Genomic DNA, 24,781 nt, shown 5'->3' on the forward strand with positions numbered 1-24,781 from the left:
GGAAACGGAGCTCAGCTGGAACTGAAAATAACGTGCGCACCTGTCAATATTGGACTACGCGCGACACACATTAGCGTCTGTTCGATGTCAAACACATCAGTCCAGACGTGTGATGTCGTGTGCTATGGAATGCAAGCCGTGCCCTAGCCATTCCTTCGTTTTCTCACTCGGTAAGATTCCAGACCGTTGGTTTGTTCGGCTGGCTGGGCTTGGAGTCGGGATTAATCGGCATAAGGTACTACCACTAGAGTACAATGTCCGTGCTCATGCATAGTAATCCAAAAGTATAGTTCACTATATTCGTATAATCCAGTGAGCAGATGTATATGTATGTACGTTTAACTTCTTTCGCACCGTACATAGCTAACCGCGTCAGTCGGAGGGGCAGGAAGGAGTACAACAAACTAAACACAAAATGCAGTTCGAAAGAAATTAGTTTTCAATTAAGTATAGTGGTGTAGTGAATAGTAGTATAGTGTATATAGTTAGTACAGTAGTGCATATTAATGTGTACAGTTTAGTATATAGTAGTGAAGTGTAAAGTAGTGTAGTGTACAGTAATGTAGTGCACAAAAAGTAGTTCTAAAGAAATTCGTTTTCAATCGAGATTAATGAAAAGTGCGTAGCTCCCAGTGGCTTCCTAATATCAGAAGGAAGAGCTTTCCAGACGGTTGCAGAAGCGCATCTGAAAGCGCTGCGCGATGCCAGTGACCATCTTCGTTCGACGGCCAACCAAAAGCAGCTGCTGCGAGGATGACTGGAGTTTGTGTGATCATGGTTTATGCTCCTTGACGAGACAACGAGACGTGACTTGCCAAGACAGCGTTATGGACTGTTCCGGCTACAAGTGTAGAGTAGGGATGTATGCAGTGCGCGTAGTCGAGAGGGTGCAATTGGGGACGAGCAGGTGTATGCGTTGGGGCATGGGGTTGGCGCCGGAGAGGCGGCAGTAATTAAGGGGAGAAGCGTAGATTGAGCGGGTGCAATTGGGGACGAGCAGGTGTGCGCGTTGGGGCACGGGGTTGGCGCCGGAGAGGCGGCAGTAATTAAGGGGAGAAGCGTAGATTGAGCGGGTGCAATTGGGGACGAGCAGGTGTGCGCGTTGGGGCACGGAGTTGGTGCCGGAGAGATGGGAGATGTGGGCGATGATTATGGGTTAGCGAGTGCGAGAGGCGCCGTGGAGATGACAGCTTAAGTGGGGGCACCTGAGGACTTGGAAGGGGGAGGGGAATATAAAGAGGAGTGTGCGTGAATAGCGGAGAGTTATTCAGGGACCAAGAGAGAAGACTTCTCGCCGCTGCCACTTGGGCCGTCAGCGGGACCTTGCCCCTCACGCCGTCGCCGGGCGGGTGTTGGCTGAACCCCCCGCCCGGGACAGACGGGTGAGTGGGTACGGGGCAGCGTGGGTAAGAGCAGGGGCAGCAGTGGGATAGGAGAGGGTAGGTGCGGTGTGGGATAGGTGAGAGCAGGTAGGAGGGGGAAGCAGCGTGTGTGATGACATTGAGAGGCAGTCATAGGTGTGCCTACAACTGGTGCGAGAGTAGGATTAATAAAGTGTAAGCAGGTGACCTGTTACTCTGTGTCAGTGTGATTAATTATATACGCTACACAAGTAAACATCTCTACCACCTAACGATGTAAATTCGACTGTGACATTGATTTCAGAAATGCAGTAAACAATAGTTCATGTTTATATTTGTTGTTTAACCACGATTAGAACCCAAGAGCTCATTGTAAGCGTGAACCTGGGTCATCATCTAAATAGAAATCAAAGCGGAGACAACGTAAATGAACTTCAACGAGAGACAACCAGATAGAGATCAGAGCATAGATCAGAGAAAAGTAGTTCTGCGACGTCATCTTTTGGGGGTTCGAGTGATGTCACGACACTTGCTGTGACGACCACTCTCGGAGGTGGAAACACCATGATCCCGCGACCCCACAACCCACCACCCCACGACCCCGTGACCCCACGACCCTGTGACCCCACGACCCTGTGACCCCACGATCCCGTGACCCCAGGACCCACCACCCCACGACCCTGTGACCCCACGACCCTGTGACCCCATAACCTCACAGCCCCACAATCCCGACCCCACGATGACCCCGGGAGCGCACCGTCGCCCGTCACCTTTGAAGAGGGGGTCGAAGGACTTGAACCACCACCGCTTGAGGTACTTGGCCTTGGGCTCGCAGGTGTTGCTCGTGATGTCCCAGCCGCGGTGCCCCGACATCCCGCTTGTCGCGTTCGTGGTGGCGCTCGCGTTCATCTGCACCGTCGCCTCGAACGCTTGCTGGCTGGTTGACAACGCGAGAGTATGCGGGGTCCATTCCTTCGCCTGTATCAACTTGATATCTGGGGGAGTGGTCGAGGGGATTTAAACATTTCCAATTACAATTTCAACGATGTTAAAACGAAACTTTTTTTTTTCTTTTAGCATCTAAAGGCCCACTGAGCGATGTAGCCATTTTCTTAGAAGCGACCTGGCCATCCAAAATGATGGCTCAACGAAGTGGCTTATCACCGTCCAGTGTAAATTCATAGCAGTAGACAAATACTCTAAACCAGTGGTTCGTAATCTTTACTGATGCCTTGCACCCCTTTGGTTCTCAATCGTAAAACAATGTCAAATGTTAATACATACATAGGGTTTGATGAAATAAAGTACTTTGTACTTAAGTGACCATGCTTCATTTGTGTTTTGATGATTTACCTTCTAAAAAAATCTGGCCATGTCTCACACTCCCAGAAAGGGCATCTTGCACCCCCAGGGAGTGCGTGCAGCCCAGGTTAAGAACCACTGCTTTAAACCGTCTGAAAGAAGATATCTATGCGAGTCACTGGTGACTGGCCTAAGACAATCAACTCACTGCAGTTGAAGAACCCAGTTTAACCGCAGGCAGCTGAAACCTGGATCTCAGTGATGTTGAGTGTTGTCAAATGTGCCGGTGGGCCGCTTTCAACGCAGCAGCAGCAGCATCATCACCATTGACTGGCTCTGGTATAAATGTCCACACGATGATGATGAGTCCCATTGTTGAGCTATCATTTGTGGCCAGTCCGTATTCTAGCGTACGGCAAGTATAGGGAGTTCTCCACCTACGAATGAGTTAGGTTCTAGAGGTTTGTTCGTAAGTCGATTTGTTGTAAGTCCAACTTTACTCTTGTCGATTGAAAACACGTTGTACGGCACGTACACTAAACACGGGGAATGGCTATAAAAGTTGTACAATCTCCTGTAAGTGTAGATGCCACTGGTTCTTCACGTTCTGCAGATGTAGATACCACTGGTTCTGAACGTTCTGCAGACGTAGATGCCACTGGTTCTGAACGTTCTGCAGATGTAGATGCCACTGGTTCTTCATTTTCTGCAGACGTAGATGCCACTGGTTCTTCACGTTCTGCAGATGTAGATGCCACTGGTTCTGAACATTCTGCAGATGCCACTGGTTCTTCATATTCTGCAGACGTAGATGCCACTGGTTCTTCATGTTCTGCAGACGTAGATGCCACTAGTTCTTCACGTTCTGCAGATGTAGATGCCACTGGTTATTCACTTTCTGCAGATGTAAATGCCACTGGTTTTGAACGTTCTGCAGATGCCACTGGTTCTTCACGTTCTGCAGATGTTGATGCTACTGGTTCTTCATATTCTGTAGACGTAGATGCCACTGGTTCTTCACGTTCTGCAGGCGTAGATGTCACTGGTTCTGAACATTCTGCAGATGTAGATGCCGCTGGTTCTTAACTTTCTGCAGATGTAGATGCCACTGGTTCTTCACGTTCTGCAGAAGTAGATGCCACTAGTTCTTCACTTTCTGCAGATGTAAATGCCACTGGTTCTTCATGTTCTGCAGACGTAGATGCCACTGGTTATTCACTTTCTGCAGATGTAAATGCCACTGGTTCTGAACGTTCTGCAGATGCCACTGGTTCTTCACGTTCTGCAGATGTTGATGCTACTGGTTCTTCATATTCTGTAGACGTAGATGCCACTGGTTCTTCACGTTCTGCAGGTGTAGATGTCACTGGTTCTGAACGTTCTGCAGATGTAGATGCCGCTGGTTCTTCACTTTCTGCAGATGTAGATGCCACTGGTTCTTCACGTTCTGCAGAAGTAGATGCCACTAGTTCTTCACTTTCTGCAGATGTAAATGCCACTGGTTCTTAACGTTCTGCAGATGTAGATGCCACTGGTTCTTCATGTTCTGCAGACATAGATGCCACTGGTTCTTCACGTTCTGCAAATGTTGATGCTACTGGTTATTCATGTTCTGCAGATATAAATGTCACTGGTTCTGAACGTTCTGCAGATGTAGATGCCACCACCGCCATCTATTACGCGGTGGTTCAACTTAAGAATCTCGGTCCGAACGGGTAACTGGACCATCGTATCTCTGAAAGTTCGTAAGTCGAATGTTTGTAAGTAGAGGAGTCCCTGTGTGCGCAAACCAGAGTTGCGCGTGGGGATGATGCAAGTTGTTAGCGACGCGGCGGTTCTCCATTGTCTGAATCGTGGGTGGTTGGGCAGGCACTCGCACTGCGGAACGGCCAGTCGCTGTTCTTAATTGGTCGCTGGAGCGCCGCCGTTAAGTCTCTCTGTGGCGGATGAAAGCCGCGCGGAGCAAATTTGTGGCCAGGTCGCTGCCGGAAAATAAGTTTTCATACCTCAGTAGGCTTCACCTGGTTAAGATAAAATTATAACGTCGTTTTATTTGTGTGTATATATTTTAAAAGCGATTCGCTTATCGATCTTATACTCTTGTGGTTTCTGCTGTTTGTTGTTGTAACGTTCTGACCCCCGATGCCCTCTTACCGGACACCTGTGCGACAGGGAGCTTTGCAGCTCATCAGATTCCTCCTGCAGTCTAAAATAAAGATTCCGATTCTGTCACGCACGCATGCACGCCCCCGCCATCCTCACGACGACGACTTCACACACCCCGGGAGACGTAGTTTTTGAAGAACATGTGCGTCAAGAACACCAGGATCGCCAGCATCGCAGGCATCAGGGTCCGCCAACATCTCCTCAGCTTCTGGATCATGAACATCCTTTCCTGGACAACGAAGACAAAGACAAAGGTTCAACCCCGGTATAGCCTGTAACAGACTGTTGAGGCAAGTGCTGATAGCCAGTAGCAGCGTCTATGAAGGCCGGCACGGTGCATGAGGGGGGGTGAGTGGGTAGCACCACGCCCGGCCGCCTTTTTTTTCCCCAGTGGCGATGTTTACTACACACCGCACCAGGTACTTATTTGAGGCTGAGTCGACCTAGGGGAGGCCCAGGACCGGTTCAGATAGTCGTCACTGGTGGTGTTGGCCGTGAGCGGGAATCGAACTACTGTAGGTTCACCGGGTCTTAGCGCAGCACTTAAACCGCTCTTCATACTACCATCACCACCATCATCATCGTCATCGTCATGGACGCCATATTTGGAGTTTGCATCTTCTCCCCAAGGTCGCATGGAATTTTCTCAGAGTCCTCCGATTTTCCCCTCTGCATTTAGAATCAACATCACGCGTTTAGAGTATTTGGCTGCTATACATTGCCACTTGATAAGCCACGTTGTTGAGCTATGATTTATGGCCAGGACACTTCTGAGCTGTGGAGGTTTACAGCAGCCAAACACTCTAAACGAGTGGTGATGTTGATAAGTGGAGGGAAAAACCGGAGTACCCGGAGAAAAATCCACGCGACCACGGGGAGAGAGAGAGAGACAATCAAACTCCAAATCTCCAGCAGGTGTCAGGGTCGGGGTCGAACCCACGCACTCCTACATATCAGGCGAGGTAGTTAACATCTTATCGTGACCATGATGATGATGATGAGAGAGAGACACGCAAACTCCAAATATACAGCAGGCGTCAGGTTTGGGACTGAACCCACGACCTCATGCAGACCAGGCGGAGAAGTTTACATCTCGTCACCATGCTGATGATGATGAGAGACACACAAACTCCAAATATACAGCAGCAGGCGTCCGGGTCGGGATAAAATCCACGACGTCCTGCAGACGAGGCGAGGTAGCTAACATCTCGCACGTCAACATCAATTTGCCTCCAAAGCCACGTCGGCTCTGTTCAAATACACATTGACAGCCGAGACTGCTGTGCACTCACAACGCTCATGGAAAAACGACGGCAAAACTCTTGAGAGAGAGAGCCATGCCATAGGTAAACAAAGCATCATAACAACTCGAAACATCTGTGTGTATGTTGACTTTCTTTCGCAAACACCACACAGCCAGCCGCGCTAATCGGATGTGCGGGGTAATGACAACAAACTGTTGGGTCTTTGTGGTGAGTTCTAAAGAAATTCGTTTTCAATCTAGTATTGTGGTGTAGTGTAGTGCATGTTGTGTATAATGTAGTGTATCGCGTAGTGTATAGTGTAGTGTACAGTATTGCAGTGTATAGTGGACTATAAAGCAGTGTAGTGTATAGTGGAGTATATCGTGTCGTGCATAGTTGCGTAGTGTAGAACAGTTCTATATTTTGAACTTATTTCGCATCGTATGCAGCCAACCGCGCGAATCAAAGGGCCCAACAAGTTGCCGGACTCGCGCTCATCCTGCGATGGTGCCGATGTTAAGCGGCGGTGCCGATGTCCATCGCAATCGCGGTCACATCATGGGACCTCCTTTGTCAGTACCAAAATATACTAATAGGGTTTTTTCCCCTTTTATCTGTCAACAAAACGGACACCTTTTGCAAGGAATCATGCTTACATTAACCACAATACTTGCAGTCAAATGCAAACAAAAAACAATACTCTGATAATTTATGCATTGTCTTTGAAACTGATTGGTCCACACCAGAGACAGCTTTCTTTGGAGCCTAGTCTCATATGGTGTTCGACCAGATGACGCCAAAATGCGCACTCATCTGATAAATTATCAGAGTATTGTTTTTTGTTTGCATTTGACTGCAAGATTTGTGGTTAATGTAAGCATGATTCCTTGCAAAAAGGTGTCAGTTTTGTTGCCAGGAAAAAGGGGAAACCCCTGTTAGTAAATCGCGGTCACGTCGGAGGTCGCGATGCAAACGGCGAGAGTATCGCTGCGAGCCCTCTTAACACGTTGCAGGAATCAGAAACCGGTCCCGATCCTACGGCCGCGAAAACCTGGAGCCTGACGGAAAGGTCACGGGACGCAAGCGACGGAGAAGGGCTTCCTGCCGCAAGGTGGCAGGGTTCTCGCTCGCTCGTCACCGTGGCGCTGCAGAGGTCGCAAACGGGTTTTGATTCCTTACCCGTACCCGGCCGCACCAGGGTCGCAAACTAGTATTGCCGGCCGGGTATGGGTAGGGTACGGGTATCGGGTACCTGATTGCTACCTCTGGGATGAAGCCATGTTGCAGGCGCGGGTGGGTTGATTCTAGGAACTTGAATTGTGAGAAGAGACAAGACGTTGGGAAATGAGTGACAAACGGTGACTCACCAGTGACTCACGGCCTACCCGTACCCATACCCGGCCGCACCAGGGTCGCAAACGGGTACCCGTACCCACGGGTAGCCGGGTATCGGGTAGGGTACGGGTATCAGGTACCCGGTTGCGACCTCTGCCGTGGCGTGCGCGATGACCACCACGTGACTTTGATTTCGTGTTGTGCGCGCTGCATTTAGCGACACAGCGCGTGGATTTATAGCGATTATTTGTGTTGCTGGTGACTTTGTGTGTTTCATATCGGAATCGCCTCCAGTGCTGTTGCTGCTGGCGGCAATAAAAGTTGTTTAAAAGTCAAAAGTCTCTCTTTGGGATCGGCTGAGAAGCGGCGGCCATCCGCCAGTCGGCAACTATTGAGCGTGGCAGTGAAGCCAGCCAGCTACGGTGGATGGGGTCATCTGCTAAGGATGCCGAAGGAAAGACTCCCCCCTCCCCCCCATTTCCCCATTCCCCCCCCCCCCACGGGAAACTTTCAAAGCGACGTCCTCCAGGCAAAAGAGTCAGATGCCGCACGAGATCGCGCCGCAAAGACCGGGGTGGTGGTGGCTTCTGACCAAAGAGAGACCGGCGTTCCCCGGTGCCGTGGTTGATGCTGCTGGCGGAGGACAGGGCAGTGTTTGGACACTTTAACACAACTGTTTTGTTGCCAGAAAGGGTAAAACATATTGTCATTGTTTCATACTTTGCTACTGGCAAAAAAAGTCCCATTTTGTAGCTTCTCGCCCTGAGCTATGGATGCTCTGATATGCGTGGCATTGCCCTTGTCCTGTTCGCCTTTTGGCATCGTTCTCTGGTCTGACACTGGTGGTGAGACTTTGTCATAAAGAAAGCTGTCTCTGGTGTAGGCCAATCAGTTTCGAAGACAATGCATATATCATGTTTGTTTGTTTGCAACAAGGTTTTTATTTGGTGTTTTAACATCTTTAAACCTAGATTTGAAGCTTTCGTAACTGCAAGGACACATACTCTTTGGTTTTTTCGGTAAAGTCAAGTAGGTAAAAAAACAAAACGGATAAATGTATTTATTTTCTTTATTAACCAACGTGACTTTACCGAAAAAATCAAAGAGTATCTCAACACCTCCTGCTTTGTTGCCTTCAAAATGGTGAAACTTGTTCTTATTTGTTCATAGGATGGAAGGCCTTGGTGGGGTCACTGCCCCCGCGACCCGATTCAGTTCGGAAAAGTAGGCCGATCGAGAGATAATTTTATATATACGAAGCATGACTACGTTATTTTGCGAACAAAATATAAAGGAAGGAAAACGTTTTTTTTTTTACATAATTGCACCAAACACAACCGGTATCCGGGAACGGAAAGTGAGGTCCGCACGGAGACCCGGGTCTTGCACTCCTCCGCGGATTATTTACGACAGCTTACGTCAGTGAAGGAACTTGGAATGTTTCGGGTGAATGGAGGTGACTTAATTCCAAAATCTGTTTACTGTTTTTACGATGTTTTATTTTCAGCAGTTAAGGCCCACGCTGAGCAGCGATGTAGCTCTTGTTATTACTTTCCACGCTGTTATTTAACTCACTTTCTGTCTGTCGTTGTTGTTGTATCCTCAAATCTTGTAACTCAATTTTAACCCACTTCCCAATGTGGTATCGACTGCAAACTTGGTATACTTATGTCATACTGATGACAATACTCTATTCTATCATAAAATAAAAAAACATTTTTAACATTATTTTTATATGTTATGTTTCTGCTTGGGTCTAATTGTCTTACACGCTTTTATTTAACTCACTCTGTTGTTGTCGTTGCATCCTTAAATCTTGTAACTCGATTTTAACCCCCTTCCCAATGTGGTATCGACTGCAAACTTGCTATACTTATGTCATACTGATGACAATACGATATTCTATCATAAAAAAATTACAAAAATATATTTTTAAACATAATTTTTTATATGTTATGTTTCTGCTTGGGTCTAATTGTCCACGCTCAACTGACGTTGGCTGTAAATCACCACGGCCCTGACGTTGTGGCGAACTTCGGGGCCACTTCATGGAGTCGTGGAGTTCTGCCATTACTCGTACAGTACATTTCATTAAAGCGTGTTTGAAAAAAAAGTTATTTTAAATATTACTTATTTTAGAAGCGACCTGGCTATCACAAATGACAGCAGCTCAACGAAGTGGCTTATCACCATCACGTGTAAATTTATAGTAACAGCTCAATATTCTAAACGCGATTATGTCGGTTCTAAATGTGGAGGTGGGAAAAAGGGAGGACCTGGATGAAAATCCACGTGACCACGGGGCGAGACAGAGACACGTAAACTCCAAATATACAGCAGCAGGCGTCAGGGTTGGAATCGGAACCCACGACCTCCTGTATACCAGGCAAGGTAGTTAACATCTCCTAGTCACCGTGATGATGATGATGAGAGAGACACGCAAACTCCAAATATATTTTTCCTTTGCGATGTCATCAACACGGGAGCGGATCACTTTAATTTCGGGTTGGGCGATGACGATGAGAGGGGAAGGTAGTGGCAGGTCCAGCGGCCCGGCGCTACCAACGAATGTTCCCCCAAGCTCTGCTGTCCTCTACATCAGTGCCGGATGATCCAAGTAGCAACAGTAGCTACATATGTAGTAGTAGCTACACGTGTAGTAGTAGTAGTAGCTGCTACACGTGCAGTAGTAGCAGCAGCTACACGTGCAGTAGTAGCAGCAGGTACACGTGCAGTAGTAGTAGCTACACGTGTTGTAGTAGTAGCTACACGTGTTGTAGTAGTAGCTACACGTGTTGTAGTAGTAGCTACACGTGTTGTAGTAGTAGCTACACGTGTTGTAGTAGTAGCTACACGTGTTGTAGTAGCAGCTACACGTGTAGTAGTAGCAGCTACACGGGTAGTAGTAGTAGCTACACATGTAGTAGTAGCTACACGTGTTGCAGTAGCTACACGTGTTGCAGTAGCTACACGTGTAGTAGTAGTAGCTACACGTGGTAGTAGTAGCTACTACTACATATATAGTAGTAGTAGCTACACGTGTTGTAGTAGTAGCTACTACTGGAGTAAGTATATATGGAGGCTTGACGACAGGATCGGAGGCACACTTATTTATTACACCAACACAGTTATTACAGGTCACTTGGCTACAGGGATTTCTCGACAGCTAACCCCTCTAGCCTATACCAACTCCTCCACTACGGGACTAGGGGAGGCTATCTGTCCCAGCTTGGTTAAGCTGGGATCCCGGCTCCCTGAGTCACCAGACCAGCTTCGTCTGGGCTCTCGGGGCCACGCCACCGGCTTGCCCTGGTCGGCCCTTAGAAGGACAGCGAGCCAGGGGAGCTCCGGGGCCTATACTAGCAGGTCTTCGTTCTTCTCTGGTTAAAGCTGAGTCCCGACTCCCGAGCCTTTCGGCTCATCACCTTTTATAGGACTTGCCCCCAAGGGGGGCCCGTGGGGGATGTACATGCGGACGTCGGTGCGAGCGCCACCCCTGTGTACGGCCGTAACCCCGCCCTTTGTGTTTGTTGGCCATCCGTGGCCATGCATAATCACACGACACCTTTCGTAGCCATGCGCAATTACACCTCTACACTACTACTACTACATATATAGTAGTAGTAGCTACACATGTAGTAGTTGTAGTAGTAGCTACACGTGTAGTAGTAGTAGTAGCTACACGTGTAGTAGTAGTAGTAGCTACACGTGTAGTAGTAGTAGTAGCTACACGTGTAGTAGTAGTAGTAGCTACACGTGTAGTAGTAGTAGTAATAGCTACACGTGTAGTAGTGGCTACACGTGTAGTAGTAGTGGCTACACGTGTAGTAGTAGTAGCTACACGTGTAGTAGTAGTAGCTACACGTGTAGTAGTAGTAGCTACACGTGTAGTAGTAGTAGCTACCAGAGGTGTGGACTCGAGTCATGTGACTTGGACTCGAGTCAGACTCGAGTCATGAATTTGATGACTTCAGACTCGACTTGGACTTGCATAACAATGACTTTGTCCCACCTCTGGTAGCTACACATGTAGTAGTAGCTACACATGTACCTACGGGCTCCGTACTTTCAAGGGCCCCCGCGCTAAATGCTTTCAAGCTATTAATCCGGCTCAGTGATTCTGCACTTGCTCTATCACTATAGTACGATACCGCCTTCAACTTTTATGAACGACTGGGTGTTTAAGGTTAGAGATTTGTCGTATTATCTGGCTTTATAGCAAATGAGAGAATACAATTAAATCTAGATTTGAACTTTTATAACCTCTTACCACGGCAACTCTCTCTCCCACTTCAGCAAAAACATTTCTTGCTGTGGTTTTCCCATCTGATGATGATTGCTTGTGTTCCCACCTGATGATGATTGCTTGTGTTGTTATACCTACGTGACTTTACCGAAAGAACCAAAGAATATAGAATACAATTACTTTACTATACAAGTGAATGTTTTTCTTCATATTTATGCTTTTTATGGCCCCTTTATAAATAATGCTACAGGCCCCGCATTAGCTTAATCCGGCACTTCTACATATCAACATTTTCAATATTTCTTTATCCGTGAGAAATCCGATCAGCTACGAAGCACTTTTCTCTCTCTCTCTCTATCTCGCAGATGTGCAGCGAGGGGGTGAGAAAGTTACAACAGAGAATCGCTCACCATTAGATACGTTAAATAGATCAAGTACACACGAATGTGTAGAAGTTCAAATTGTGTAAGAACACCATTTCCGAAGCTTGGGAAAGGCGGCAAAACGACAGCAAGAATAGTCCCAGACCGCATCAAGACCACCACTCACAGTCCCTCAGTAACATTGCACATTTAACTAAATGTTTTACTATCGATACATGGGTAAAGGCGAAAGTTAAAATCGGTGTACTCTAGTGGTAGTGCCTTACGCTGATATATTCAGGAATCGTCGCCCAATTATGATGAAAAATAAGAATAGATTTGACCCTTTCTGGAAATAAAAACGCGAGGTTTGTTAAAATGTTTAAACACCAAATAGAAACCTCGTGCAAGACACCAAGTCTGCATTGACCACACACGGTGCTTGTGGCAAAACATGCAAAACAAACATGCTCTGATAATGAAATGTGGGAATTGTCTTTGAAACTCATTGGTCTACACCAGAGATTTCTTCCTGGCCTCGTCTCAGCAGTCTTAGACCAGAGCACACCAAAAGGCGAACATAATAAAGGCATTTAAATTCCGATTTAAAGCTTTCGTGACTGCAGGGATTCATATTCTTGATTCTTTCGGTAAAGTCACGTAGAAGGGAAATAATAAATAATAAAATATTCTCACGACGTTTCGGCCACAATGCAAGTAGCCGTCCTCAGGTGAAGAAACAGAGCTGTCGGAAAGACAGCGTCCTAATAAAGACAATGCACGCATCAGAGCGTGTAGAGCTCGTGCCGAGCAGTTATATTCACGTTATCAGCATAATAGAGTCGTTTGGGAGAGATTGCGTAAATATAAATGTGTCGTTCAACCCGATCTAACCCAAAACAAAATCTATACTACGGATAATATTGGTCACGAAAGCCTAAGCGTTAAACACTGATCTGTGTTATAGTTAAATCTGGTATAGTTACATCTGTTATAGTTATATCTGATATAGATACATCTGATATAGTGATATCTGTTATAGTTATATATTTTATAGTTATATATTTTATATTTATATCTGTTATATTTATATCTGATATAGTTCAATCTGACATGGTTATATCTGTTATAGATATATCTGATACAGATATATATTATATATTTATATATTTTATATTTATATCTGTTATATATATATCTGTTATGGTTATATCTGATATAGTTATATCTGTTTTAGTTATATATAAAAAAATTAACCCGTAAAAACAAAGTTTTTCACTATAAATCCTTTCTATGCGTGAGGCTAGAGTCCTCTCGTCCTCTGGCTTGAGATGGCTGCCACCTATGGGTCAGGTGATTGCCTGCCACCATTAAGCAATTGGTAATTAAATATAAAAAAAAAATTCCTAAAAAGTGTAAAATTTAGGAAAAAAAAATTCACGAAAATAAATTGTCACGCACAACGAGTCTGTGTGCAAAATGTCAGCTCGATTGGATCACGGGAAGTGGGTTAAAAAACGACCGAAAGATGTGCACGGTCGTAAGCGCGCAAGCAAGCAAGCAAGTGAACTTAATATAAAAGATTTAAAAAAGGTCCCATAGATATCGGCCATTTGATGAGTGTTGGTTACACGTGTGGGAGGAAACTGAAGCACCCGGAGAACCCCCACGCATGCGAGGGTGAACCACTCGATCCCGTACAGACGGAACAGGCGGAGTCCGCGTTGGTTGCTGTACTGCCGCCTTCTCACTGGCAAGCCCCGGGGGGCATGGCTCCTCCTCGAAGCCCACCACCCACGGGCCAAGAAGGGAGTTTCACACGGCTGGGATTACAGGCGGATTCTTAGTTTTTTTCGGTAAAGTCACGTAGGTAAAAACAATAAAAAGTAAAATAAAAGAAAAAATCACGACGTTTCGGAGGCAACACAAGCTTCCGTCTTCAGGTGGAACCGTCACAGCCACGACAGCTGTATCAAGTAAATGAGAGATTCCAGGAGCTACCACTCCGTTTATATAATGGTTTACTTTATACAGTTGTCGTGGCTGTGACGGTACCACCTGAAGACGGAAGCTTGTGTTGCCTCCGAAACGTCGTGATTTTTATTTTATTTTACTTTTTAATGTTTTTACCTACGTGACTTTACCGAAAAAACATAAGAATATGAATCATTGCAGTCACGAAAGCTTCAAATATAGAATTACAGGCGGAGTTAAAATTGACAATGAAAAAAAATAGAATTGTGCCAAGAATCTCCATGGAGCAGGACCCTGCTTGAGACGAGTATTGAGACCCCGTTGTGATGTTGTCTGTGCATACACACACACACACCACGTGGCGAACCATCCAACAAAGACGGTGGCCAGCGCATCGCACGCTTTCCGAGACCCTCCTGCGGCCGTCTGGAACGCTCTTCCTTCCAATATTAGGAAGCCATTGGGAGCTATGATGCACTTTTAAGTAATCATCTCGATTGAAAACGCATTTATGTTGAACTGCTCTTTGTGTTAAGTTCGTTGTCCTTCTCCCGGCACCTCCGATTGTCGCGGTTGGCTACGTACGGTGCCAAAGAAGTTCTACATAAATACACTACACGAAACACTACACTACTGTATGCTACACTATACACTACGATACACTACTATACACTATACACTACTATACACTACACTATACACTACTACACTATACACTACTATACACTACTACACCATACACTACTATACACTACACTATACACTACTACACTATACACTACTATACACTACACTATACACTACTACACTATACACTACTACACTATACACTACTACACTATACACTGCATTACTCCACACTACTATACACTAAACTATACACCGCATTACTACACACGACGATACACTACACTATACAGTACACTATACACTACACTATACACTACACTATACACTACTACACTATACACTACTATACACTACACTATACACTACTACACTATACACTACTACACTATACACTACTACACTATACACTGCATTACTCCACACTACTATACACTAAACTATACACCGCATTACTACACACTACTATACACTACACTATACACTACTATACACTACACTATACACTACTATACACTAAACTATACACCGCATTACTACACACGACTATACACTATACTATACACTACACTATACACTACAATATACACTACTATACACTACACTATACACTACTATACACTACACTATACACTACACCACTATACCAAATTGAAAACTCATTTCTTTAGAATTTGCTTTTTGTGTTTAGTTCGTTGTCCGTCCCCCGGCAGCCCCGATTGGCGTGGTTGGCTACGTACGGTGCGAAATAAGTTCATCGTACACACACATACTACATTATCAACGTTGCCCCTTTTATAAACCACGCGAATAGAGGCAGGTTAGAAGAACCCACCTGTTAACAGCGTCTTCTCTGTGACTGCTGATTGATCGGTCGGTGGCTCTCCCTTTAAACGTGGGACAAACCATTCGGGGGGGTTGTGGGGAGTTGGTTTATGGGACAAACCATTCGGGGGAGGTGCGGGGTCGAGACTGGGGTGGGGGGGGTGACAACTCGAGTGGACTTTCCCCACAGCGTCTAACACAGACAAAGGCAACAGGCTGTTGTGGCAAGTGCTGTTAGCGAGCACCTATGAAGGCTGGCACAGTGCACGAGGGGGGTGGGTGGTCGACACCACGCTCGGCCGCCTTTGTCTCCCTAGTAGAGATATTTACACATCGCACCAGGTACTCATTTTGGGCTGAGTTGACCTAGGGGAGGCCCAGGATCGGTTCAATATAATCTTCACTGGTGTTGGCCGTGAGCGAGAATCGAACTCGGCTCTCCCGGTTCGTAGCACAGCGCACTAACCGCTACATACTCATTTAAGGCTGAGTCGACGTAGGGGAGGCCCAGGACCTGTTCAAATATTCGACAATTATTGTACGTACCGATCTATGTGGAACTTCTTTCACACCGTACGCTAATCGGAGGTGCCGGGGGAAGGACGGCGAACTGATTGGAACTCAGGTCACCGGGTTGTGAGCGCAGTGCGTGGCTAACCACTGCGTCACCACTCCCCACCCCCAACACCCAAATGCATCGTCACACGCGCACGTACAGACGTCAACGCGGTCGGCATTTAATACAGAGCGTGAGTGGCACTGATACAGCGTCAATGCGGCAGCTATTGTTGTCAGTGAGCCCATTCAGCCTCTCACGTAGTCAAACGGAGTGTGTTGAGTTTGGGATTAGTGGGCCGGGTAATTGTCGAGTTTGGCATCGACCGCACGTCACCGTGAACCCGGTCAACGCGAGTTGGACATCAAGGGGTGGTTACAGCGCAGTTCTAAATCTTCGCCGTCTCTTTTCTGTTCCTCCTCCTCCTCGTTTCGCTCGTTCCCTCTCCTCGCCCCTCTCCCCTGGCATCAGCTGCCCCCGCACGTCAATCATCACTCTCTCTCTCTCCCTCTCGCTTACCTTCGGATCCTCTCTTAAACCCCACTCGTTCTCTCTTGCCCCACACACCCTTCCTTCTGCCATTGTTGTCCTCCCCACTTGCACTAACGCATACCGTGTCCACCCATAGGGTTTACCCCGTATTCATGAAGAGGAAAATGGAGTTTTCAGGTCCATAGCGATGTACAGCCGTTTCAACACGGGCAGAAAATGGTTTGTATATTTGTTTGTGTTTCTGCCTTGTGATGGGACTTTAAAGGATGAACGTTGACATTTATAAGGGCACGGGGTGATCAATAAGGTCTGAATTGATCTGTAATAAAGTAGACGCTGATAAGGGGTTGACAGGCAAGGGGTGACAGGTTGACAGGTAAGGGGTTGACAGGTAAGGGGTTGACAGGTAAGGGGTTCTAGATTTGAAGCTTTCGTGACTGCAAGGATTCATACTCTTAGTTCTTTCGGTAAAGTCACGTAGGTAAAAAATGAAATTAAAATTAATAAAAATAAAACAATAAAAAAAATCACGTGATTTTTTATTGTTTTATTTTTATTAATTTTAATTTCATTTTTACTAAGAGTAGGTAAGGGGTTGACAGGTAAGGGGTTGACAGGTAAGGGGTTGACGGGTAAGGGGTTGACAGGTAAGGGGTTGACAGGCAAGGGGTTGACAGGTAAGGAGTTGACAGGCAAGGGGTTGACAGGTAAGGGGTTGACAGGTAAGGGGTTGACAGGCAAGGGGTTGACAGGTAAGGGGTTGACAGGCAAGGGGTTGACAGGTAAGGAGTTGACAGGCAAGGGGTTGACAGGTAAGGGGGTGACAGGTAAGGGGGTGACAGGTAAGGAGTTGACAGGCAAGGGGTTGACAGGTAAGGGGTTGACAAGTAAGGGGTTGACGGGTAAGGGGTTGACAGGTAAGGGGTTGACAGGTAAGGGGTTGACGGGTAAGGGGTTGACGGGTAAGGGGTTGACAGGTAAGGAGTTGACAGGGATGCTAACGCTGCCTTCCCTGTCCCCAACTCGCCATGGTCACCCACCATCAATCCACCACCCGTCTCATTTCCATCTTCGTTTGTTCCACGCATCGTCACCACCACCTCCACCACTTCATTTTACAAATATCCCATCCACTCATCTCGCCAACCACCTTGCACCACATTTAGTTCACTGTGCAGCGCCTTCATTAAGGCGCTATGTAAATCTATGATAAGATTAGATAACACTGGGGGCGCCTCGCAGCGACGAGGGGGGTGCTTGGTTTGATTCCTGACTCGTAATTATACTCACCGGCTGTGCTGCAGAGAGTGAGAGTGAGTGGAGTTTGTATGATCTACCCCTGTTCTACACAATGAGTGGAGTTTGTATGATCTCTCCCTGTTCTGTAGAGTGAGTGAGTGGAGTTTGTATGATCTCCCCCTGTTCTGTAGAGTGAGTGGAGTTTGTGTGATCTTCGCCTGTTCTGTAGAGTGAGAGTGTAGTTTGTGTGATCTCTCCCTGTTCTACAGAGTGAGTGAGTGGCGTTTGTATGACCTCCTCCCTGTTCTACAGAGTGAGTGTGAGTGAGTGGAGTTTGTATGATCTCCCCCTGTTCTGCAGAGTGAGTGTGAGTGAGTGGAGTTTGTATGATCTCCCCCTGTTCTACAGAGTGAGAGTGAGTGAGTGGAGTTTGTATGATCTCCCCCTGTTCTACAGAGTGAGTGTGAGTGAGTGAGTGTGTATGATCTCCCCCTGTTCTGTATAGTGTTAGTGAGTGAGTGGAATTTGTATGATCTCCCCCTGTTCTGTAGAGTGAGAGTGAGTGAGTGGAGTTTGTATGATCTCCCCCTGTTCTACAGAGTGAGAGTGAGTGAGTGGAGTTTGTATGATCTACCCCTGTTCTGCAGAGTGAGAGTGAGTGAGTGGAGTTTGTATGATCTCCCCCTGTTCTGCAGAGTGAGTGTGAGTGAGTGGAGTTTGTATGATCTCCCCCTGTTCTGTATAGTGAGAGTGAGTGAGTGGAGTTTGTATGATCTCCCCCTGTTCTGTAGAGTGAGAGTGAGTGAGTGGAGTTTGTATGATCTCTCCCTCTTCTGCAGTGTGAGTTTAAGTCTGCGTGAGTGAAGCGAGCGGTCGCGTAGCGGTTAGTGCGCTGCGCTATGAACCCGGCCACCCGAGTTCGATTCCCACTCAGGGTCAACACCAGCAACGATTATCTGAACCGGTCCCGGGCCTCCCCTGGATCAACTCAGCCTCAACTGAGTACCTAGTGTGTAAACATCGCCACTGGGGAGACAAAGGCGGCCAGGCATGGTGCTGGCCAACCACCACTTCGTGTGCCATGCCGGCTTTCACACTCGCTGACATCTCTTGCCCTAACAATCTGTTAAGGCTATACGGGGGATCTTTGTCTTTGTGCACGGACCTTTCTGTACGTTCTCTGCCTCTGTTCCGCAATGGGTTTTGTCCAGGTTCTCGGCTTTCCTGCCACATCTAAAGTTAAAAAAAGAGACCACAGCCCATGCCACCCGCTATTGGCCAAGAACAACCCAATTCTGAAACTATACACACCCCAAGTTACTCTACTGGGATCACACACAAGCCCCTCACGGTCCCACTCTAAACCCGCATCACCCACTACAGAAACCATGGCAGATACTTCCTGATGATGCACATGAAAAAAATTAAAAAAAATCTCCACCCTTTAATTTTTTTCGATAAAGTCACGTAGGAATAGTTTTTAAATAAATGAAAACTAAAAATAATTATTTTAAAAAAAATTTTACGTACATGACTTTACCGAAAAAAACAAAGAGTATGAATCCTTGCAGTCACGAAAACTTCAAATCTAGAATTAATGCTCTCCAGTGGTAGTAGTGAGATTGTGGTCGTCCAGAACCAGACCGCAGTACAACGTGGAGTGACGCAATGCCCTGATCCACAAATAGAAGGAGACATGACAGCGATGATGATCGTGATGATGCTACACCACCACTCCGCTACTGCTGCTGCTCACACGGATATCTGCGCTTGACCGCCTGAATGTGAACGTGCAAGTCATTGTCTCCGCATTATCTACATCATCAGCAACAAGAAGAAGACGACACATCATCATCAGCAGCAGCAGCAGCGTCACCACATACCCCCACCGCCACCCCCTACTGCGACAACTCACCAGGACCCAACCCCCCTTGACACTCAAGTCACGTTGCCCTTTGAGATCGTGACGCAAATGAGTCTTTTGCAGACCCCCCCCCCCCCAAAAAAAAAATATCAGCACACGCACACAATTATATTTGCACTCAAACGTAGATTTGCTTTATTCATGAGCCCAGAATCAGATTTGATGTGCTGAACAAAAAGTGGTTGAATTTCGATGTAAAGCTTTAGTGACTGCAGGGATTCATCTTCTTGGTTCTTTCGGTAAAGTCACTTCTACGTGACTTTACCGAAAGAACCAAGAAGAAAAAGTGGGTGGCTTGCGGAAAGTAACATGAAACTTGAATTCAGCACGTCAAATTAGATTAATTTATGGGGTCAAAAGTAAATTCATTTTCTACTTTTGAGTGCAAATAAAATAAAAGTTTATTTGTAACCGTTAAAACCATTTTAACCGTTTGACGACAAATTTTTTTTTGACCAGGTAAGGCCAACTAGGGCTGTGCAGCTATTTGATCGGAAGCGACCTGGCCACAAATGATAGCTCAGCGAAGTGGCTTATTATCGATTTAAAGCTTTCGTGACTGCAGGGATTCATCTTCTTGGTTCTTTACCGAAAGAACCAAGAAGATGGCTTATTAGCATCACGTGGAAATGTATAGCAGCAAAATACGTTAAACGCGTGGTGATGTTGATTTTAAATGTGCAGGGAAAAACCGGAGGACCCGGAGAAAAAGAAAAACCACGCGACCACGTGGAGAGAGAGAGAGGGACACCGCAAACTCCAAATATACAAGCACAGCCATGCTCGGGATCGAACCCACGACCTCCTGTGTACCGGGCGAGGTAGTTAACATCTCCTAGCCACCGTGATGATGATGATGAGAGAGGGACACCGCAAACTCCAAATATACAAGCATAGCCATGCTCGGTATCGAACCCACGACCTCCTGTGTACCAAGCGAGGTAGTTAACATCTCCTAGCCCAAAGTGGCGTATTAACCGTGGAAATGCCACGCACACCGTCCACGTGACAGCGAGCAGGGGTTGTTACAGAGACTCAAGTTTAGGTTGCCTTTAGAGATCGTGACACACGTGAAACTCGAGTCTCTTGCAGAACCCACTCACCCCAAACCCCACCCCCCACCCCCTACACTTTGTTGATGCCACGGGGTTTGTCACGGTCAAGCCGGGACCCGCAAAGAGAGCGCTGGATAACTGGGGCGCGACCGAGCAAATGTCAGATTACTCCGCGGCGTAATCCCCACCGCCACGACCCGCGGAACGACCCGGCCGCCGCAAACCTCGCAAAACCTCGCCGGGTGGAGGGAGGGAGGGGGGGTCCTGGTGGCGGCAGTGGTGGTGGTGGTGCAAGTGTGCGCGCGCGAGTGTGTGTGAGTGAGTGTGTGTGAGTGTGTATGTGTGTGTGAGTGAGTGTATGAGTGTGAGTGAGTGTATGAGTGTGTGTGGGAGTGTGTGTGAGTGAGTGTATGAGTGTGAGTGAGTGTGTGTGTGTGTGAGTGAGTGTATGAGTGTGTGTGAGTGAGTGTATGAGTGTGTGTGTGAGTGAGTGTATGAGTGTGAGTGAGTGTATGAGTGTGAGTGTGTGAGTGAGTGTATGAGTGGGAGTGAGTGTATGAGTGTGTGTGTGAGTGAGTGTATGAGTGTGAGTGTATGAGTGTATGAGTGTGAGTGTGTGAGTGTGAGTGAGTGTGTGTGTGAGTGTATGAGTGTGAGTGAGTGTATGAGTGTGAGTGAGTGTGTGAGTGAGTGTATGAGTGTGAGTGAGTGTGTGAGTGTATGAGTGGGAGTGAGTGTGAGTGAGTGTATGAGTGGGAGTGAGTGTGTGTGTGAGTGAGTGTATGAGTGTGAGTGAGTGTATGAGTGTGAGTGTGTGTGTGAGTGTATGAGTGTGAGTGAGTGTATGAGTGTGAGTGAGTGTGTGTGTGAGTGTGTGTGTGAGTGCGTGTGTGAGTGAGTGTATGAGTGTGTGTGTGAGTGTATGAGTGAGTGTATGAGTGTGAGTGAGTGTATGAGTGTGTGTGTGTGTGAGTGTATGAGTGTGTGTGTGAGTGAGTGTATGAGTGTGTGTGTGAGTGAGTGTATGAGTGTGAGTGAGTGTATGAGTGTGTGAGTGAGTGTATGAGTGTGAGTGAGTGTATGAGTGTGAGTGAGTGTGAGTGTATGAGTGTGAGTGAGTGTATGAGTGTGAGTGAGTGTGTGTGTGTGAGTGAGTGTATGAGTGTGAGTGTGTGTGTGAGTGTATGAGTGTGAGTGAGTGTGTGTGAGTGAGTGTATGAGTGTGTGTGAGTGAGTGTATGAGTGTGTGTGTGAGTGAGTGTATGAGTGTGAGTGAGTGTATGAGTGTGAGTGAGTGTGAGTGAGTGTATGAGTGTGAGTGAGTGTATGAGTGTGAGTGAGTGTGAGTGTATGAGTGTGAGTGAGTGTATGAGTGTGAGTGAGTGTGTGTGTGTGAGTGAGTGTATGAGTGTGAGTGTGTGTGTGAGTGTATGAGTGGGAGTGAGTGTGTGTGTGAGTGTGCCTGCGTAAGTGTGTGTGTGTGGGGTGCGGTGGTGTTGCGGTTAGCGCTACGCTCACGGCCAACACGAGCAACGATTAACTGAACCGGTCCAGGGCCTCCCCTAGGTCGACTCAGCCTCAAATAGCGACCCGGTGCGGTGTGTAAACATCGGCACTGGGGATAGAAAGATGGCCGGGCGTGGTGCTGGCCACCCACCCCCTCGTGTGGGTGGCTAACAGCATTTGCCGCAACAGTCTGTTAAGGCTACACGGTGGAGACTTACACTGTAAACTGGACTTCCATGGTGAACTGGACTCCCATGGTGAACTGTACTTCTGCGGTCAACTGGACTCCCTTGGTCGAGAACGTAACAATTACCGCCGCGTTATGGGAGAACGGACCGTGTTGACAACTCCATTCGATCCTCCGTTTCTCGGCACACACCCGCTCACCCGTGAAGTCGCCCCGAGGCATCTCCAGGATCTCTTGAATGCGACCAGCACGCAGTCGTAATCCTGTGCCTCTGTAGAAACCGGTGATCCCTTTCCGACCGCCGGTGACCCAGACACGGGGACCTGCCTTGTGAACCCCCGATCACTCCGCACTCACCTTCTCCGCGATTGGAACGCTCGTAGGGTAAAGTATGAAAATAATCATGTATTTTTCCCTTTCTGGGAATGCAAACAGGAGGCGTTAAGATGTTCAAACACCAAATAGATACTGAATGAAAGGAATCATGTACTGCACTAACCATGCATACTTGTGGCAAAAGACGCAAAACAAACATGCCCTGATAATAATCATGCATGTCTCGGCCTCGCTCTGCGCTGTGTTGCACCACTATCCGAGCAGTTAACCTCGCATTCAATAAACCTTCAAAGCGAGGGTGAACATCCGACTCCGACGTATTTAATGAATAGAACGAGGTAAAACTGATGGAAAAACATAGCACAAAATACAGCATCTGTTAACACTTGTGTAGTGAGTCAAACTGAGTCGCAGACATTCTTCTTCAGAGGCAACACATTTATGACACAACACGTATATACAAAAGGAGTAGCTGCCCCTTTACCAGATACAGCCTAGGGTGGTGACCACCCAGCTAACTACACTACCACACAGGAGTTATGGCTACGACAGACTGGACCCGCACTCGGGTTCCGTGCCACGTGTTGGTGCCTCCTCAGACATAGAACGTGGAGTTTCCAGCTTGCAGAACGAAGAGACCCCGGTCCCTCCTAGGGACCCACCTTATATCCTCCCGGGTCGGGGCCGGCTCCGCCCTCAACCCCACCCACCTTCGTGGGCGTTCCAGCTTTCTCTCGCTCCCTCTCGAAAGTTCTCCCCAGACACGTGATCACCCCCTACCCCCCCCCCCCCCCCCACCTGGGTGCCTCTGTATGGACACTCCAGATCACGTGCCTACGGGGTCAACTAGAATGCCATGGCCCGGGGCACCCCTGTCCCTGGGCTAACACTCTCCCGCTCTCCCTTGTGGGGGTCCGCACTGTACGCCATGCGTGGTGCCTGCGCTATCCCAGCGCTCACCAAGCCCCGCTAGGGCTGGTACTACACCCACCTACGGCGTGTATGCGATGACGGTGCATCGCACGCCATGCTCTGCTAGAGCCAGCCTCACTCTGCAACGCACACGATGCTGTCCGCGATGTGAGTACGTCGCACGCCATGGCCAATCCAGGGCCGGCACCAGACAGTGACATCCCCAATGTCACTACATCACACCCCCCCTACGTAGCAGTCAGCCGTCCCGGCTGTCAACTCCCCCTTCAAAAGGACCAAGTTAGTAAAAGGCAAGAAAAAAAACGCAATGTGTGCCTCAACAACAACAAGAACAACAATAAATACCCCAACCCACCTGTACAAAAAATCAACAAGGAGAAGGGTGTAAACCAACGAACCCATAACAACAACAAAAACGCGTGAACGCCCAGGATCCCCTCGACCACCACACCTCCCACCTTCACCGTGTAACGACGCTCATGAGCTCAATAGCGGCCAGGATCAGCCAATAACTGCCACGACTCAACGAGCGCGACAAGCATCTGACAGTGTGGGAGAGTGTGTGCAAGGGGATCACGGAAACGAGTCTTTGAGTGAGTCCGTGATGCCGGGCCCCCAGGTGAGGTGGGCCTGCTCACCCTGGAGGTCCCGGGGGGAATGTGCAATTGTTCCATCGAACCCGGCTCCTCACGGAGAGCAGTAGGCCGGGTCGACGGGTCCTCTGCGCCCGAAGTTTGCGAAGCCGGCATAAGGGGCCATTCGGGAGACGTCAGTCTTGCAGCACCTGGGGGTGGAACAGAGTCACTCCGCTGAGGACCAACCTCAGCGGGCACACACCCCGGCTCGTCGGACACATTCGACACTCGGCCCCTGCGATATGGACATGAAGTAAATGCGCGCAGCACGATAAATGGCTTCAGGCGAGAGGGATACATGAACCAACTCCACCGACCCAAGCAGATCTGGATACACTGTGGCCGAACAACATCGACCGGCCCTCTCTGGGGCTGGAGTAACTTAGGCAATGTACCCACTGGCACCTGTGGACAGTGCAACCAGGCCTTATCCCCAGGTGCTCATTCATACAGAGAAGCACGAACTCCCTTAAGCC

General features: G+C 47.8%; 1 protein-coding gene across 2 annotated transcripts in view; it reads right to left on the reverse strand.

The window, feature by feature from the left end:
* The window catches only part of LOC133358509 (UDP-GlcNAc:betaGal beta-1,3-N-acetylglucosaminyltransferase 7-like), a 59,934-nt gene that overhangs the window by 9,146 nt on the left and 26,007 nt on the right, over positions 1-24,781 (reverse strand). The window contains exons 1-3 of one of the 2 annotated variants that reach the window (XM_061576868.1): positions 15,453-15,473; positions 4,944-5,058; positions 2,132-2,356 (exon numbers count right to left, since the gene is read on the reverse strand). In XM_061576868.1, coding sequence (XP_061432852.1) covers positions 2,132-2,356; positions 4,944-5,052 — 334 coding nt within the window. In that variant the 5' untranslated portion in view covers positions 5,053-5,058; positions 15,453-15,473. Of the gene's footprint in view, positions 1-2,131; positions 2,357-4,943; positions 5,059-15,452; positions 15,474-24,781 lie in introns of those variants that run through there. The other variant, XM_061576869.1, reaches the window with a different exon arrangement.

Source organism: Lethenteron reissneri, chromosome 62, assembly GCF_015708825.2.
Source record: "Lethenteron reissneri isolate LAM-NWPU_2019-01 chromosome 62, ASM1570882v1, whole genome shotgun sequence".
In the NCBI taxonomy this organism is placed as follows: domain Eukaryota; kingdom Metazoa; phylum Chordata; class Hyperoartia; order Petromyzontiformes; family Petromyzontidae; genus Lethenteron; species Lethenteron reissneri.